Genomic DNA, 16,451 nt, shown 5'->3' with positions numbered 1-16,451 from the left:
AAAAGTATAACAAGATCCAATGTCTGGAAGCCAAAGCTAGACAAATTCAACCTGGAAATGAGGTGTACATATTTAAAAGTGAGGGTACTTACCCACTGGAATAAGCCAACAAGTGATTTGATAGATTCTCCACTGCTTGAAGTCTGTAAGTCAAGACTGGATGTCATCCTAAGAGATATGCTGAAGCTCAGCCTAAAGTTGTTGGACTTGATGCAGAAATCACTGGGTGACATTCTATGGCTTGTACTATGCAAGAGAGGATTGTAACGGTTCCTATTGGCCTTAAAATCTGTTAGTCTTATTTCCAGAATGTAAGTTTCTGAAAGCCATTTCCACAGATGAGTGTCCTGCAATATGATAATATAAGAAGCTCAAAAGTAACCCTTAGGCAATAGTCAGGTTCTTTTGGATTTCTCCAAACAGCCATCCAAACGTCAGACAAGGTGTTACACTAAAACTTTGGTTACCTGAGCCACAGTTGTCCAAAAATTCCTCTTATTTAAAATGAAGTCATGTCTCTTGACCTGCATCATACTCATCAGGAGCAAAGAGTCCTGTGGCACCTTATAGACTAGCAGACATATTGGAGCATGAGCTTTTGTCTGATACCATACTCATTAGGTAGCCAAACTCCTCCCAACCTTATCCACATTATTTTTATATTCCATATGCTGTTAAGATAAACAAGGTTTGACTGTGCTGCTGCTACATATTCCCAGCTCTGGGCATATACTTAATGGCTTTCCAGAAGCTCAGAGTGATAGAATTCCAGACACTATGCAATGTACACCAATTTTAAGGCCCCTTTATGCTGCCAGTGCTATGTGAAAGGGCATTTGTGCATCTGAGAATTCAGACCCTAATGTTTATGTCCTCAGTGACACTTGTGCAGTCACATTGCCTTCAATGGCACTTGCACAGGTGTAAATGAATGAACACAATAAACCATTCTGCTAGTAACGCAGTAGCAGCAATAGAATCAGGCTCCTTTCATAGCTGTGCTGACTCTGGAGGGCTAACGGAAGTGTAAAAAGCACTAAAAATTCGTATAGTCACTAAACTCACTCTGATACAGGCAGAGGGCAGATCTGCAAGTACAAAGGGTTTTATTCCCAGAGTTTAATTGCACTTTAAACTATATACAATAGATGACAAAAATAATATGCTGTATAATCTTTTGCTTATAATAGTCATCTCCCAGCCAGGCCATCCCAGCTGCCTGTCAATTTGTAACTCTGACTTCCATCAAAATGCTGATGACCACAGGATATATCTTATATCAATGTTTTCAAATTGCCTGAAACCGCCTTTGGTCTGGAAAGGAGCAGCCAACTGAAGAGCTATCCAGTGCCCCTCCTTTCCCTCCCCCCCCATCCCCGCTCTCTGCTTCCTTTTCCAGCTAACAGGAGGAATTTGCAAGCAGATCTCAAGAAACTTCTTGTGATAGTCACTATTTTTCTGAGGAGTCAACTGGAGCTCAACAAAGATGAACTGGAAAGAAATCCTTTTTCTCTCTTGCCTTGCAACTTTTGTGCTCTTGGTTGGTATGTATGATCCAGAGTAATAATAATGCTAACAGGAAACACAGAATTTCAGGAAGGAAAGAAATGATAGAAATCTAAACTCATGTCATTGAGGTAACATAAGAACACTGTCATTTCCACATTGCTAGTCAAATGAGCATGAGAGTATGTGAGAATCTAATCTAATCCACTGTAATCTATTACAATCTCTAAAGGATTAAGGCATCAAATTACACTAAGAATACACAGACAATTTTTTTAATATAATGGGATAAACTGGACTAAATGTCCTTATAGGTCTTGTTAATTGCTATTTTTATGATTTTCTACGAAAATAAAAACTGGGAACACAAAAATATATATCTACATAGCTGCTGATTGTACTGTTGCTCTTGCTGTGTAAAAGTGAATTTCCCAGGCAGGTTGTTATTGGACTGCAGGATTTTTAGGGTTTTAGCAGGTAGCAGCTTTCAACATCTGCTTGAGGATTTTGCTATGGGTTGCTGCATTTCTTCACTAAATTCAATACTGTGTTTGTGCTGTTGTCATCCAGTTCTTGAGGAAAGCGACAGCGCTACTGTGGGCACCAGGAAGGCAGCTGGGGAAGAGGACAAGGAAAGTAAGTGGAGCTGCAAATTTTGGGAGGGAGAGGAGAAAAGTTGCTCCTATGGCTTTCAAATGTACATTGATGCCCCTGTTTACTATCCATGGCCGATCGAGTCCTCTCTCTTTGCTTTCAGGTGTGAAAAAGAAGATTTTTATACAAGGATCGGATGCCTCTAACTTCTTCAAAAAGCGTGGCAAGCGAGCCATCAAATCCAGAGATGAGCTCAATGGTGAGGCTGTTCAGGAGTGTTAATGGAAAGCTGTATTTTCTTTGTGCCTCTTTCATCTCCCGCTTCCCTTGAGACAGTTCTAAGTTGCCTGCTACTCTCTACAAGGATTTATTCACTGATCAAAGTTGTTGTTGTTTCTTTTGGATTAGAATAGGTTTCTTCTCAATTATCTACATTTTAAATTATGGAATGTACCTACAAAGAGCAATTGGAGGGGGTGGGGGAAGCCAGAGGGATTAGTGTGTGAGTGAGAGTGGGTGGAAATGTAATTTTTATGAATTGAATAAAAATAATATGAGAGAAGGACAAAAAATGAACTTTATAGACTTCAAGTCTGGAAGATTTAGGCATATAGAATCATTTCTGGGTGGGTGTAAGGGATCAGTCGTTACTGAATTCTCCAAAATGAGGGTTGTTCATTGGCATCTTTTTAAATGAGGCAAGAGGTATCTTTGGAAAATAAAATATTTTTCATCTACAAAATCTCTTGAAATTGGCTAATAGACCTGAAGTGGATGCCAATTCTTTGGTTTTCCAAAGGGCTGAGACATATAGCAGGGCAGGCCGAGCTCAGCAGGCTGTTGTAGGAGGTGCAGGACAGCACGGTGAAGTGAATATAGGGGCCTATTTAGTTCCTCTCCTCAGCTCCTTTCACACTGTCATCTTTTGGAAGCTGGTAAATAACAAGCAGGTTTCAGGCCCGTTGCTGAATAAATGTTTTCAGCTCTTCTTGGAAAATGTGCAAATGTAGCATTAAGTAATATGCACCTGGCTTTTGCAACAGCGTTTTATTTCCACATGGGATGGAAAACATATCTGAATTTACATGGCTTGTTTGCTGAAGCACTGAAGAGGATAACAGTCCCAAGTCAGTGAATTTATCTGTCCTCTGGTTCAGCAAAACTTCCGCTAGGTTATTGGGAGAGATGTTAACCTTTCAGTAATAATCTGAAAATTAGCAAAGTTAAAGAGCAAGGGAGGGCTGATTTAACTGGTAACACTTTAAAATACAGGGCACAAATATCATGTATTTACTATATAATAGTATGTTAACCATTGACTATTTAATTACATTGTAATTACCAGGTAGTGTCCATGAAATTGGATTATAAAATATAGGAGGAGGAGGATAGTGTGTGTTCCTTCTAACATTACAGATAAGTTACAACAGAGTCTATAAAAACAATACTTGCAGTGAGGTAACCGATAAATGTAATATTTTAATGAGGTGCAATTTTTAGGGTTATATAAAGTGAGCACGATTAACCTTCTGCCATTCCATTGCTGATCTCAGTTACTTGATGGGCTATTGTCCAGAAGCAATATACCATGTGTGGTGGGGTGGCTGCCCCACCCCCATGTGAGAGGGGGCTAGAGTAGGCCAGAAAGGCTGCACAGGCCAGCAGTCAATCAGGAAAGGGCTTACTGAGAGCCAATCAGGGCTGAGATTGGAGACAGCCAATCAGGGCTCAGCATGGGCCTATATAAAGGTTGCCCAGAAGCACAGCAAGCAAGTCTGTCTTAGACTTTCATGGAGGAAGGTCTGTCCCCAGAGCAGGAGACCAGCACTTCAGACAGCGCAGTGCTGGGCAGGCTTAAGGGGAGCATAGTAGGGCCCAATGCCTGCCAGACTGCAGGCCCTCATAGAAAGGGCTTAGAGGGTATGTGGGGCCAGAGGGGAAGTGGCCCAGGGACAAATGGACAAGGGGAGAGAAGGAGGGCAGGGAGGCTGCCCCTAAAGGGTCCCTGGGTTGGGATCCAGAGTAGTGGGCGGGCCTGGGTCCCCCCCTTCTCCCTTGTACTGCAGCTGGCCATGCAGTAGGGTGGCTGAAACAAACTGCAACTGGCCCTTGAGACAAGGGGCTAGACTTTAGAGGTTGTGGTTGCTCACTGAGGCCAGTGCACAGGCTGTTGCTACCCACACTCCCTCCCCCTCCCCCCCCAGAAGGGGGTGAGGATGGACTAGGGAGCACTGCTGGAGGGAAGCGTCCTGAAGAGGACGCTGCTGAGCAGGGAGCAATGTGGGTCCAGACACCAGCAAGGAACAGATGATGGACAGGACACCACCAGCAGAGGGTGCTCCCCATGCACTGAGCTAATTCTGGAGGTAACCAGCGAGAGGTGCTGCAGTGGTAAGTCCCAACACCGTGACACCATGTAACCTATTTTCCCAGACATTTAATAAAGCCATTGGGTCAGAATGTATTCTCATTTGCATCAGGGTAAACCCAATAAAAGTCACTATTCCAATACACAATTCCACTGAAGTGAATGGGTTTACACTGCTGTGATTCAGAGCAAAATTTAGCCCCACTGGTTTTATTAAATATGCACAGGCGTGCAGATTATATGGTCATTACCTGTGGATGATGTTCCATCAAATAACTGAGCAGCAGGATTGTCCATGATCAACCTCCTGATGTTCAGCCTGGGATCAGGCTGAGATCCAGAGCTTTGTAGTGGTAGGGTCTGATCTGTAGAACTCCCTTCCTAACAAAGTCTAGCCAGAGTCCACAGAGTCATTGTATATCCTTTCTGTTTAATTCAGTTTAACCAAGAACCTCCATTTCCATCCATCCTTCCATGCATTACTGATCTGGTGATGGGGACCGTTAGCTGGGACACTAGGCCCAGATTATGATTTTACTGTTCATGGCCTCCCCTCTCACCGTGTGCAGCACACGTGCCTGGCAATAAAGTGCTTAATAAATTAAACAGTTTCATGATATTTGTGTCCTGTAACACAGAGGGCTAACTGTCAGGCACTTCCTTTGCTATTAAATGGTGTAGAAGTGTCTCTGAACCATGGCAGAAAAATAGGTTAGTCACCCTCCATCAAACAAGTACTGGTTTATTCTATAAAGGGTTGCATCCAGATAGAGATACAGCCAGGCTTTGGCTGATGCGAACCAGAACAATTTACTCCCACTCAAGATAGTTTGGATGAACTCATTCTTGTCCAACACTAGCATCAGATGGCACAGTTGGTTACATTACAGCCTTTCATCAGTGCACAATTCCTATCACATCCTTATGTTATGAGTTAAGAGGAGCATGGTGCTTTTTGTCCTAATCCTCTGGGAATATTTAGCAGGAACAGAAAATTATACCTTGGAGATGTCCTGATGTTCTGGATCTGACTGGCAGATCAGAACTGAGGCACATTCAGGAAGCTTATAGTACATCTTCCTTATTCTGTAGCCTGATGTTTTAGAAAGAGGCACTGGCCCATGTTTTTCTTCCAGTTACTCTGAGTGGTGTTACACTGGATTTATGTCGCTGTAGGTGAAAGAGGAATTTGACCCATCAAGTCTTTTTCCTATCACTCATCATATAAAAAAAAAAAAAAAAAAGCAAGAAGCCTGTGTCTCTCCAGCACTGTCCTGAAATAAGGATATTTCCAGTTGCCCAAACCCAACTGAAGAGTGCTAAACTTCCAGTCTAATCAGACCACATCTGAACCGAGTCTGAGTACCAACATAGATAATCAAATGTAAGGGCAGTTTTCTCCGTCCCCCAACAAGCAAAGACCTGTATCCCAGCATTGGTACACATTCAAAGTGATGCCATTGAGAAGGAGAACATAAAATACTGTTTATTCTAGGCTGAGTTCAGAAAGACGAGACCTTAAGCAGTTGGCAGACTGGAGCAGACCACAGGCCTATCTGTCTCTAACAGTGGCCAATATTACTGGAGGTTTCAGAGGAAGGTGCAACATCTTCCAAATATAACTAATTGTGCAGTGCTCTCCCTTGGGGTCAATACCTCATCCAGAACTACGATAGATCTTGGAACAGAAGATTAACTCAATACTTGTTTTCTTCCATTTTCCTCAGCCATTCTCATCTACTTCCTACAGTTCTTTAATCAATGGTTATGTTACCTTCTTCTTTCAAGCCAATATATTTGTATTCCACTTTCTCAAAGCTATTCTTACATTCATCTCTTTTCCAATGTCACAAAGCAGGTTTTCTCAACCTTTCAGGTGTTCAGCTACTTTTAAAAATACCTACACATGGGAATTGATTTAATACCTATTATCAATATCTCTACCTTAAACAAACCCAAAGAAAATGAGGTCATTGCAATTGTCTTCCATTGATGCCAAATCTAGCATGATACAGAACTTAGCTCTGCTCTTTTGCATAAACTCCTGCTTATTCTATCTCAAGGAAAAGCATTAATTTTCCACCTCCTCAAGTTTGCTTCCTGGATTAAATCCCTGCACTTCCATCCCTCACTTCTTTCTATTCATCTGAAATTCACTTTCCTCTGCCTCTGAAGCAATGGACTGGAATATTGTTCTTTCATGTTCTTTTTGCATTGTCTAAGGAGACCTGTTGGACCTTCTCTATTTTGAATACCTATAGTCTTTCGACTAATGACATGTAGGCCCATCAATACAAACAGTTTCATTTATTTATAGGGTTAGTCTTGATTATCAGTATTTAACATTTACATTGCCCTCAAGCTGGTGCCCCATTGTGCGAGTGTAACCCACACACCTCCTGGGCATGGTGTTCTGTCCCAGCTAGTGGCACTGAGGCCACTTAAAGAGAGAGAGAAAACGAGTCCACTCTACAGTCTTAGCTAAAAATCATGTGGCTTTTAGTTCATGCAGTCGAGGCTCATGCACTAAGCTCCAGAGGTCCCCGCTTTGATCCCGCCCGCCGACAACCAGAGTCTGTCAGTGTTACACTAGGAACCATACAAGTGTATGGGAAAGGCTTTCTGTAAAGTGGTCACAGCTCTTGCTTTCCACTGTTTACAAGTGTTCCTGCCCAGAATCTCTCCTAGATAATATTGACTCACAGCAATCTTTGGAAGGGGCAGGATTAGCCAACTCTGTTGTCGTTCAAACAAGCTCCTTTGGCTTGCGCCCTCAGTTATCTAATAACATTCTTCAGGATTCTCTCAGTTCAGTTCACAGTCCCATGTGTACAATGAGATTTATTCAATTGTCTGAGAGCCTTTTCTTTGGTTGCATCCTATTTGATAATAGAGTGAGACGGGACAGGCTTGGTTCTTGAGAGTTCAACCTTCCTTGTCACAAGTGTGGGTTGCTACCTCTGCAGCAAAGCACTAGTACAGGGGAAGTGTGTGATCTGTGGTGGGAGCTTTTATCTTGTTCATGTTACTTATTGCCTGAAAATACACTTGAACTCTTTGGGAATTGATTCAACAAACTAGCTGGTAAAAATTCTCTTGGGTCCCTAAACCAAAGTTATTCTATCTAGGTCTGCCCATCCACTGAGCAAGACCTTAATTTATAAAGCCATATTTTAAGAATGGCTGTAAATAGAAACTGGTTGTTTACTTTGCATTTCCATGCAAGCCAACAGGTAAAAGGAGAGAAAGTGAGGTAAGAAATAGAGGGAAAGAAAATGATGTAAGATATATGTATAAGCATGTATATTGCATCTCCTACCAAAATACCTTGCCAAAAATCTTATCAAATTCCAACTAAAACTCATTTTCCAGAAAAATTCATCTTCTGGCAGAGACCTACACCTTCTAAGATTGGACCCTAAATTATCACCAGGCAAGGTGCAAATGACCAAACCAGGGCTCTTTTAATGAGATTTCAACCCAAAATGGCAGAAATCTCACAAAATTAGCTTTTCTTGTTCACTTTCTGTCAGCTTGGGCAGAAATAGTGTGACTGAAAAAAGTCACAAGATTTCCACCATCTGGGGCTGTATCCAAAGATCCAGAAGGGTATTAGGTCATCTTGCTGCCTCACCAGTCTTGGGGACAGTCTGGCCTCCAGTGCAATTTAGAGAGACTTGAAGGCTACTCTAAATTATGCTGTCTGTTTATAGCCCCCTAGGAGCTATTCTGTCAACCAGGATTGCTGGAGCACAAGGGACTCTTGCCATACCACCTCCTGCCCCAGCATGCCCCAGAGAAGAGGAGATGACTATGCCATGAGAGGAGGAGCCTGCTATGCCATCTTTGCTACCCTGGAATTCCCCTGTGCAAGGGCAGGTCTCCAGCCAGCTGTTTAAGCCAACTCTTTGTCCCCCTTTTGGAACAGTTGAAAGGGCACAGAGCAGGGTCAAAGATTGGGAACACAATCCCAAAACACAATTAAGTTCTGAATCGAGGATTTGATTCCAATCCACACCCTGAAATTAAAGATTGACTGTGTCAGAGGCTTCGGTTTGGGCTCCTCTCTATTTGAAAACGTAGTGAACTTTTCAACAAACATGGTATGCATTTTTACATTGGCTGGCTTTGGGGTATTATTACAATGTCTTAAGATTTCACTTTCATTGTGAACTTTTAATTTGGAAGTTTTAATTAGTAGACATTTGTCACAGGTTTTTAAATCATTGGACAAATATGATAACTACAATCCACCAAACTATATTAGAACAACTTGTGTTTTACCTATGGAATTTAAAAGGCATAACATAGGAGCTAGCAATTTCTCTACCAGCATTATTGCATGTATTTTTTCATTGTGCTACACAATGGGATGATGAAATACAGATTGTCTAGTTCTTAGAAAGCCTGCTGTAAACAAGGATTTTAGCAACTAGGCCTCCAGTGAAAGCCTAGGATACAGGTGCTGCTATACAAGACTAATCAGATTCACTGGATTTTGAGGACAAAAGTTATGCTTTGGCATCTTAAGATTTTCTTGCTGCTAATATGATAAACATCTCTTATGCAGCGGAGACCCGGCAAATGCTGACTGCTGATGAGCAAAGGAGGGAGTATTTTGAAGAGCAAAGGAACGAGTTTGAGAATTTTGTGAAGGAAGAACGTAAAGGTAAGAACAGCAAAACAACAAATTGTGAAACTTTAGATGGAGGCTGGCAGGATGTTATTATTATCACTGTTTTTTAACATTGATATGGTAGCAGCACCTAAGGGCCACAATGAGGTTGGGCCCTGTTATGCTAGGTGCTGTACAAGTGTATAATAAATGACAGCCCCTGCCCTAAAGAACTTGCAATCAAATTCTTTGCTCGAGAGAGCAACTCTTGCCAAATTCTACAGAGGTTTCACATAGTTCAGTCCCACAGGCTCAATATTCTGTCCTATACCATATGATTTATAGCCCCACCTACTGGTGATGCTCTAATTCTAGATAGGACTATCTAATGGGATTCCAGGTCTGCATTTCCTAGGAGTGATTCTATGGAGTCTCGTCATTGTCACTGCCACTGCGAAAGCCTATTCCATGAGGTTTTATTTATTGCCTTAAGATGAAAAGGGGCTGCTGGAATGAGGCTTCCGTTTACTGGGATGGGAATTTAGGAATGGAGAATGTCTCTTGGATTGCATTTCCTCACTGCTTCCACACATTCTAGCTAGCCAACCACTCTTATAAAGTCACTGCTAACCAGTATGAGCAGCAACTCCTCCAGGCCACACACTGTACCTGGAGACCATCATTTGGGGGCATTCCACATCCCACATATCTGAAACCTCTCTGGTTTCAATTGGGTTTTGCATCCTGCATGGTAACATTTCCATCTGAGGAATGTGCATGACAGTAGCACCCTGTGTTTAGTAATAAAATCACTATACAAAACCGCAGGAGATTGACGAGTGGGTAGTTTTAAATGCCGGCTGCATGCAATATCATGGAACAAGGAGGTGAGAGGCATCTTTGGGCTTGGCTACACTAGAGAGTTGCAGCGCTGGTGAGGGGGTTACAGCGCTGCAACTTAGGATGTGGCCACACTTGCAAAGCATGGCCAGCGCTGCAACTCCCTGGTTGCAGCGCTGGCTGTACACCCGGTCGAGCCTCGGGTGTAGGGATTCCAGCGCTGGTGATCCAGCGCTGGTCAGCAAGTGTGGACACCTACCAGCGCTTTTATTGACCTCCGGGGTATAAGGAGGTATCCCAGAATTCCTGTCCACAACAAACCGGAAGAAAGGGAGAGCTCGGAGTTCAGCCAAACTACTTATTTAAAAAACGAACACAGCTCCTGTTTGCTGAGCGAGCGGAGGCAGGCAGGGGAATTACTTTGGAATGTTCACAGCTGTTTGCTTGAAGAGAGAAACAGCACTCTCACACGGCGGGGGGGAGGGGGAAGTCCGTGTTCAGCAGTTGCTGATCTGGTCTGACGGGTATTTAGCAGTACATAATTTGCATTTAGTGAATGAGAGAGGAGTGGGGGAAGGGAGTTAGAACTTTTAAAATGATTGAAGGTAGGCACAGTCCTTAGAACTTGCAAGGCAGGGAGCTGAGAACAGTGTCAACTCCAAAAATCCATTCTGTCTGTCTCCTCCACGCTCCCTGTCACATTCCACCCCACCCCCCTCTTTTGAAAAGCACGTTGCAGCCACTTGAATGCTGGGATAGCTGCCCACAATGCACCACTCCCAACAGCGCTGCAAGTGCTGCAAATGTGGCCACACTGCAGCACTGGTAGCTGTCAGTGTGGCCACACTGCAGCGCTGGCCCTACACAGCTGTACGAACACAGCTGTAACTACCAGCGCTGCAAAACTGTAAGTGTAGCCATACCCTTTAACTAGCAGTTTCTCTGTATTTATCAGTTAAAGATTAGCACATGGATAAACCAATACACAGTGGGGATAAGTGTTTTGATTAAGGTCAAACAGTAGAACTGGGACTAGAACCCAGGTCACCTGATTCAGTCCTGTGCTCTAAAAATTGGAGCAGAAGCCCAGAACATGAGCCAGTGACTTGGTGTGTGACACTGAGGAGTGACTTGCCTAGTTTATCCATCTGTAAAGTTAGGCTACATCAGAGAGGAACTGAGGGGCCTGATTGATTAATGCTTGTAAAACACTTTCACATCCCTGCAGGGCCGGTGCTTCCATTAGGCGACCCTAGGCAATCACCTAGGGTGCCAGAATTCAGGGGGCTGCATTTTGCGCGCTCCCCACAGGGTGCGTGGGAGCTTCGGGTTCTGCTCCTGTCATGCCATCGAAGAAGGACCCTCCGCCGACGTGCCGCGGAAAACAGCGGCAGGCAATTGAGCTACCGCCAACATTTCAGCAATGACTGCCGCTGTTGCCTGCGGCATTTCGGCAGAGGGTCCTTCTTTGGCGGCAAGAGGGGAGCAGAACCGGAAGCTCCCACGCACCCCATGGGAAGCACGCAAAATGCCACCCCCAAATTCTGCCTAGGGCATCAGAAACCCTGGCGCCACTCCTGGATTCCTGAATGAACAATGTTAGACAAAGGCAAAGTAGACCATCATAGACAAGTAGGTCTGGAAGGGACCTCAAGAGGTCATCAAGTCCATCCCGTCACGTTTACCAAGTAAACTTAGACCATCCCTGACAGGCGGGTGTTCAACCTGTCCTTAAAACCCTCCAGTGATGGGGATTCCACAACCTCCCTTGGAAGCCTATTTCAGAGTTTAACTACCCTTAGAGTTATTAAGTTTTTCCTAATAGCCTTCTAAATCTCCCTGGCTTCTTGTCCTATCTTCAGTGGCCATGGAGAACAATTGATCACTGTCCTCTTTATAACACCCCTTCACATATTTGGTGACTGTTACCAGGTCCCCCCTCAACCTTCTTTCCTCAAGCCAAAACAAGCCAATTTTTCCCATCTTTCCTCTTAGTCAGATTTTCTAAACCTTTTGATCATTTTTGTTGCGCTTCTCTGGACTTTCTCCAATTTGTCCACAACTTTCCTAGAGTGTGGCTCCTAGAACAAGACACAAATTCCAGCTGAGGCCACACTAGAGCTGAGCAGACTATTATCTCCCATGTCTCACATACAACACTACTGTTAATGCACCCCAGCATGATATTAGCCTTTTTCTCAACAGCAACATATTGTTGATTCACATTCAGTTTGGGATCCATTCTAACTTCTAGATTCTCTTAAGCCGTGCTACTGCCTAGCCAGTTATTTCCCATTTTGTGCATTTAATTTTTCCTTCCTAAATGTAGTACTTTGCACTTATCGTTATTGGATTTCATCTTGACTTCAGATCAATTCTTCAATTTATCCATGTCGTTTTGAATTCTAATCTTGTCCTCCAAAGTACTTGCAACACCTACTACCTTGGGATCATCTGCATATATTATAAGCATACTCTCCACTCCATTATTCAAGTCACTAATGAAAATATTTTTGCTTCTCAGCCGTTGTATTGATATAAGTGGAAAGATGTCCAGATTTTTTGTACATTTATCCAACAAAATTGAGATAATCCAGTCTAGAAGGGGTTCTTGAAGAGAACAAAGAGGTCAAAATTACTTTTAAATTGACTTTTTAGACTAGTTGTATGCAACTAAATAGTTCCTCCAAATTTCTGGAAATAGACATCTAAATAAAACACGAACCAGTTTCTTTCTTCGTGGTTATCTTTCTTCCAGCCATTGCAGCATTTCTTTTTGTGTATATATTTTTTTTCCTACACTTGATACTTTTCCCACTTTTCCCATAATAAACTTTAGACCCAAGACCTCATTGACAGGGCACGAATGAGGGACATTAACAGCGCAGTTATTCAGTTAGTAAACCCAGTGCTCTTGTGTGATGCACTCCCATTACTATGAGATGGGGATGACCCTATGACAACGGTGTTTCAGATACTCCTCCATATTTTTTCTTTACAGTGGAGACTATACTTGCAATAAGAAAGCATTCCATAACAGACCTTCCCAAAAATGACCAAGTGACCTTACAGATATTTCAGCTAGTTCCCTCCAGAGAATGAGTAGGGAAAACCATTTTTGGGATGAAGGTTCAGTGAAGTTGTCAAAAGTAAAGACAGCAATGGAAGGGAGTGGTTTTCACTTGATGGCATAATAAACACCTCCATGGAGGTATTTCTGAAACCTCACATCGAGGTGGCTAACGAAGAGAAATTCTAAGCAGTGCTGCTATATATCCTTTTTAAAGAGGAAAATGATTCTGATGGTAAGAACTCACCCAAAAGCATTAGTTATTTTTATAGCCCCATCTTTATTACATTTTTGGTTTTATGCCAGAACTTTCATGGAGACACATGTACAGAATATTACGGTCTATTGGTTTGAGAAGATTGACAAAATAGTCTGACTTTCCAGTTAAAATAAATAATACCCACCTCTTATACAGCTCTTTTCATCAGTAGATCTCAAAGCACTTTACAGAGACAGTCGCTATCATTATCTCCATTTTACAGATGGGGAAACTGAGGCAGATAATGGGGAAATGACTTGCTCAAGGCCACCCAGCAGGCCAGTAGCTCAGCTAGGAATAGACTCCAGGTCTCCTGAGTCCCAGTCCAGTGCTTTATCCACACTGTTTTAAAATGGTGCTTTGGAAAATGTCTAAATTTGTGCCTTTGAGAAAAAAGAGACTCAGGGCTTGTCTTCACTTACTGTGGATCGATGCTGTGGCAATCGATCCACCAGGGGTCGATTTAGCGGGTCTTGTGAAGACTCGCTCAATCAATTGCCGATTACTCTCCTGTTGACTCTGCTACTCCACCAGAATGAGAAGCATAAGATAAGTCAATGGGAGAGTTTCTACCATGGACCCAGCATGGTGTAGACACCACAATAAGTTGACCTAAGCTGCTTCGACTCCAGCTATGTTATTTACGTAGCTGGAGTTGCATAATTTAGGTCAACTTAACCCCATAGTATAGACCTGCCCTTAGGAAATTAAATGTAGCCTTAAGCCTAAAAAGCTGATGACCATTTTTATCCTTTACCTGCTAGCCCTGGCGCTGGACACACTGTGCTTCTGTGGGCCTGTGCCATATTACTGAAATTAACCTTAGAACACCGGCATTGTCCAACCAAATAAGTACTTAGAGTGGATATTAAGATGCACCTATCCAAAGTTTATGTGAAGTCCAGAATTTAAACTTGTTAATGAGTGATCAGCACACACCTGTTACATTCAGCAGCATAGCAGGTGCAGGCTAACTTGACAATAGCTTGAGCATTCCTTATCCATCAGATAGTTAATCTGGACTTCACACAGCCGTGTGATCCAGACGTACGGGGGATGTACCTGGAACACTCAAAGCCCAGTTGGCAAATGTGAGTGACACCATTGTATGACATTCAGAGTAACTCACTTCGTCTAGAGCCAAACGGTCAAAGCATCGCCAAGATGATGCATCCTGCTGTGCGATCAAATGTGCCAGCAAGGATCATTCCGGTGACTTCAGTAGCATATATGGTGGCACCATGGCCTATGGTGGACCAGCAGCTAAAGGGTCAATGAATAATTCGAGAATGATTTGATGAACATACATCGAAATAAATAAAATGTAAGGCAACATTTCGCCACTTCACCAAGATCACTCATAGTGACCATTAAAACCCTCCCATTAATTGTGTGTTTGCAAGGTTAATATGAAGATACTGTAGTGACAGGGCAGGTAGGTACCTAGATAGATCAACCTGAAACAGTAAGCCTGGATCCAGTATACGTTGGAGGTAGGAAGAGGGTCATGCTGTGCAAAATATTCACAACAAAACCCAGAGGCCCATGTGCTTTACCTTTTTTTTTGTTGTTTTTTTTGTTGTTTTTTTGTTTTTGTTACAGTCTAGAAACTCTGCGCTTTGAAAGGTTTGCTAATGTTCATGAACATTAAACTTCTGAGCAATCTTAGACCCTGTTTCAAGAAAACTGAGCAGGCTTGAGGTTTGCAAGGAAATCCTGCAAAAATCTCTCTAGGTTCTTATACTGGCACTGGCGCCCACCACCAAATTGTGTGAGTGCCACGTCACCTGGATGTATCATGAAAATAGGTGCAAGCTCGTGCTTTTGACCAAGATTTGCATTGACCTTTGGTTTTGTTTTTTTAAAACCCCAACTGAAAGATGGGGCTGAGGAAAGCTCCCAGATCAGAGGTGGACCTGAGTCACAAAATGAGGATTCAGAGCTGAACATTGCAAGTGACAGCTGTCCTTACAATGGGCCAAACACCTACATTCAAACCCTGAGTTTTTAGGGAAGCATATTGGGCCTAAACTACCCCACAACCTCCCTTGATATGATACACAGAGTTTGACAAACAGGGATGCACAGTTGGAGATTTGAGAGCTAACAGTCCTTGCCACCATTTCAATGCTGAATTGGCATTAGATTAGTTGGCTGTCAGAAAATGAATCGCAGTTCACATTGTCTCTTGTTCTTTGCCCTCCCACCCCCATTTACAGAGCAGCAGGAGAGAAGCCGGGAACAGATCGAGCAATGGCGCCAATATCACTACGATGGTCTCTACCCATCTTACATGTACAACCGTCACCACATCTAGATGTGAGAAGTGTGAACTAAAAAATAGTTAAATATTTGCTGATTAAGCCGTTCACAGGACACCAAAGAAGCAATCGCATTTCCAAAGTCTTGGTCATGTCATGGATCCCACTGTGCAATCTACTCCACCAAGCCCTCCTCCTATATTATTTGCATTGTCTCTGTCTTAATGGATAGAGCTTCTCATACAATGCTGCTTTGCTTTGTATTTTGAGGTGCTTGTATGTGTGACAAAATCTGGATTTAAAACACAAAAGTGGAACAATATAGACAGAATTAGATCCTTGAGACATGTATAAATCAGGATAGTTTAGAATTTGTCCCATGTAAACAGATAAGAATTTTTTTTTAAAAAAAATCACTGTATCTTGGGAATCATTGAAAAGAAAAGCTATGTTTGTTGTAATGCCAGGGTCTCTGTAATGTTTTACTTTAAGTTAAAAAAAGGAACTGTATTAACATTCTAATAGTTTTTAATTAAACAATAGTGTTAGCTTCTGCAATATCACTCATTACTTCTTACTAATCTATAAATAATGGAAATTCTGTATGTTTGAAAGAATATAACTTCCTTTTTAACTATCATCAGTCCCTTCAAGATGCATAAGCAGCTAGTGATGTAAGTTATATGCAGGAAAAATAATAACAAGAAAGTTTGAAACTACCCGTAGACTTTCATTCCTCTACCTTATTCCTTTTCTAGCCAGCCATTACATAACTATCTTCACTTTCTATAATGGCTGTTTATCAATAAACGTAGCTCCATGAATCATAGAATATTAGGATTGGAAGAGACCTCAGGAGGTCATCTAGTCCAACCCCCGCTCAAAGCAGGACCAACACCAACTAAATCAAGCCAACTTTGTCAAGCCAGGCCTTAAAA

At 42.5% G+C, this 16,451-nt stretch overlaps 1 protein-coding gene across 1 annotated transcript; it reads left to right on the top strand.

Annotated features, from left to right (window-relative positions):
* Positions 1-1,412: 1,412 nt before the first annotated feature.
* Positions 1,413-16,009, top strand: UCMA (upper zone of growth plate and cartilage matrix associated). Its single transcript, XM_050937033.1, has 5 exons — positions 1,413-1,544; positions 2,077-2,142; positions 2,264-2,359; positions 9,039-9,137; positions 15,472-16,009. Exons 1-5 carry the CDS (start codon positions 1,487-1,489, stop codon positions 15,567-15,569), a joined length of 417 nt encoding a protein of 138 aa, XP_050792990.1. The 5' UTR covers positions 1,413-1,486; the 3' UTR covers positions 15,570-16,009.
* Positions 16,010-16,451: the final 442 nt, after the last annotated feature.

Source organism: Gopherus flavomarginatus, chromosome 1 (genome assembly GCF_025201925.1).
Source record: "Gopherus flavomarginatus isolate rGopFla2 chromosome 1, rGopFla2.mat.asm, whole genome shotgun sequence".
In the NCBI taxonomy this organism is placed as follows: Eukaryota; Metazoa; Chordata; order Testudines; family Testudinidae; genus Gopherus; species Gopherus flavomarginatus.
This window is presented reverse-complemented; position numbering and strand designations above follow the sequence as displayed.

What these genes read in the sequence shown, in the direction of transcription:
- UCMA (XM_050937033.1), top strand. Translation starts at nt 1,487, where the DNA reads ATGAACTGGAAAGAAATCCTTTTTCTCTCTTGCCTTGCAACTTTTGTG. An exon ending in TGGGGAAGAGGACAAGGAAA is followed by an intron (nt 2,143 to 2,263) that starts GTAAGTGGAGCT and finishes CTTTGCTTTCAG; the next exon opens with GTGTGAAAAAGAAGATTTTT. An exon ending in ATCCAGAGATGAGCTCAATG is followed by an intron (nt 2,360 to 9,038) that starts GTGAGGCTGTTC and finishes TCTCTTATGCAG; the next exon opens with CGGAGACCCGGCAAATGCTG.